Source organism: Acyrthosiphon pisum, unplaced genomic scaffold, assembly GCF_005508785.2.
Source record: "Acyrthosiphon pisum isolate AL4f unplaced genomic scaffold, pea_aphid_22Mar2018_4r6ur Scaffold_21569;HRSCAF=24282, whole genome shotgun sequence".
Taxonomy (NCBI): Eukaryota; Metazoa; Arthropoda; class Insecta; order Hemiptera; family Aphididae; genus Acyrthosiphon; species Acyrthosiphon pisum.
In genome coordinates this window covers 5,500-7,050 of record NW_021771050.1, presented here as the reverse complement: position 1 = coordinate 7,050, position 1,551 = coordinate 5,500, and the positions used below count along the sequence as shown (strand labels likewise).

At 24.6% G+C, this 1,551-nt stretch overlaps 1 protein-coding gene across 1 annotated transcript in view; it reads right to left on the bottom strand.

Annotated features, from left to right (window-relative positions):
* Window positions 1-608, bottom strand: part of LOC115034931 — a 1,652-nt gene extending 1,044 nt beyond the window's left edge. Inside the window, exons 1-2 of the mRNA XM_029492481.1 lie at window positions 477-608; window positions 155-313 (exon numbers count right to left, since the gene is read on the bottom strand). Coding sequence (XP_029348341.1) covers window positions 155-313; window positions 477-608 — 291 coding nt within the window. The remainder of the gene's footprint in view (window positions 1-154; window positions 314-476) is intronic.
* Window positions 609-1,551: the final 943 nt, after the last annotated feature.

Below are 1,551 nucleotides of genomic sequence, written 5' to 3'. Positions count from 1 at the left end.
AATATTGATAGTAATATAGTATTATTAAGAGTCAGCATCCTATAAATCTCATTAAATTAAATTTAATATGTATTTGGTAGGTAATATAAACAAAAATTGGATAATATATTGAGCAAAATAACAATAAATGCAAATAAATATAATTTTTTTTTACCTTATCATTACTTTTCTCTTTTCGAGCATCTCTTTTAAGAGTATCATATAAGTTTTTTAATTGTGTGTCAATGCGAATACCTGATGTTTGTTGTAAATTGTAGAGGCTAGTTATTTTAGACCATACCTCAGCCTTTTTGTTATTCCAAATTGCATCAGTCTAACACAGAATAAATAAATAATTAAAATATAATGAACTTATAATGAAGTGTTATAAGTTATAAATTTATAATTATGAGTAATGTTATAATTACATAATTAATATTATATATATTGTTTTGAATGTATACATTTAAAGGAATATTATTAAGAACACTACTTACTTTAATATTTTCAATAATTGGCTTAAAAGGTAATATCAAGTCAATTAATAGCTCTTTTTCCCTTTCAGTAAAGTTTTTTCCTCTCATACGTTTCTGTTTTAACTGACTCTCATTCATATTATGTTCAGACATTTTTTATAATATTTAGGAAATTACAATTGCTAAAAAAACACTTAAGTTATGAAATGTGTACAAAACAGCAGAACCGAAAACGCCGAAGAAAGATTAAGTACGGACTAGTAGACTACAAATTCACAATTTGTAGAATTTAGCAATTATTGTTATTATACATATTCAAAATAAAAGTTCAAACAGCTGTTGATATAGTATCTAGATCATAGGATTTTATCACTTTTCCTGTGATAAACTTAAATTTCTACACTAACCTCGGTATCATGTTTAATACCAATATATTTGTATTGTACGATTTGTGCAACCCAAACGCTTCTGTAAAAATATTTAACGGCTCGTTAAAACTGTTCATTAAATAAATTTAAAGTTCGGTTTCATGCAACCCGGCATTAATGTATTAATATTTAATGAGTTAGTATTTTTTTAAATTATGCATATTTATTTTTATTTAATGTATATATTAGATTCAGAGCGGAGCGATGAATGTATTGATTTAACAATGATGTGGTTTTATTTTTATACGCGTTTAAAGTTCAAATCTTGACAAAATACGGAAAAATCACGAAAGATATATAGAATTAATGTATATTATATAGGTACATACCGGTGATTCTTTTATAAATGAACACTCATTATTTCAGTGTACATTTTTTTGAAAATATTTTTTTACATAGTTTTAAGCAGTGTTTGGAATAGATAATTACCTAATAATTTATCTAGATAAAGATAAAGTTGACTGCAATAATTTTTTTCTAGATACAGATAAAGATAATTATACTAAATTTTATCTAGATAAATATGAGATAATTTCATGTTTAATTTTGAAAATATTCAGGATACCAATTGAGACTACAGGTTAAAAAAAAATACATAATTTAAAATATTTTAAAGCAGAGGACAGAGGTCGTTCAGATCGGTTAAGCGATAACTGAAATACCGGGAA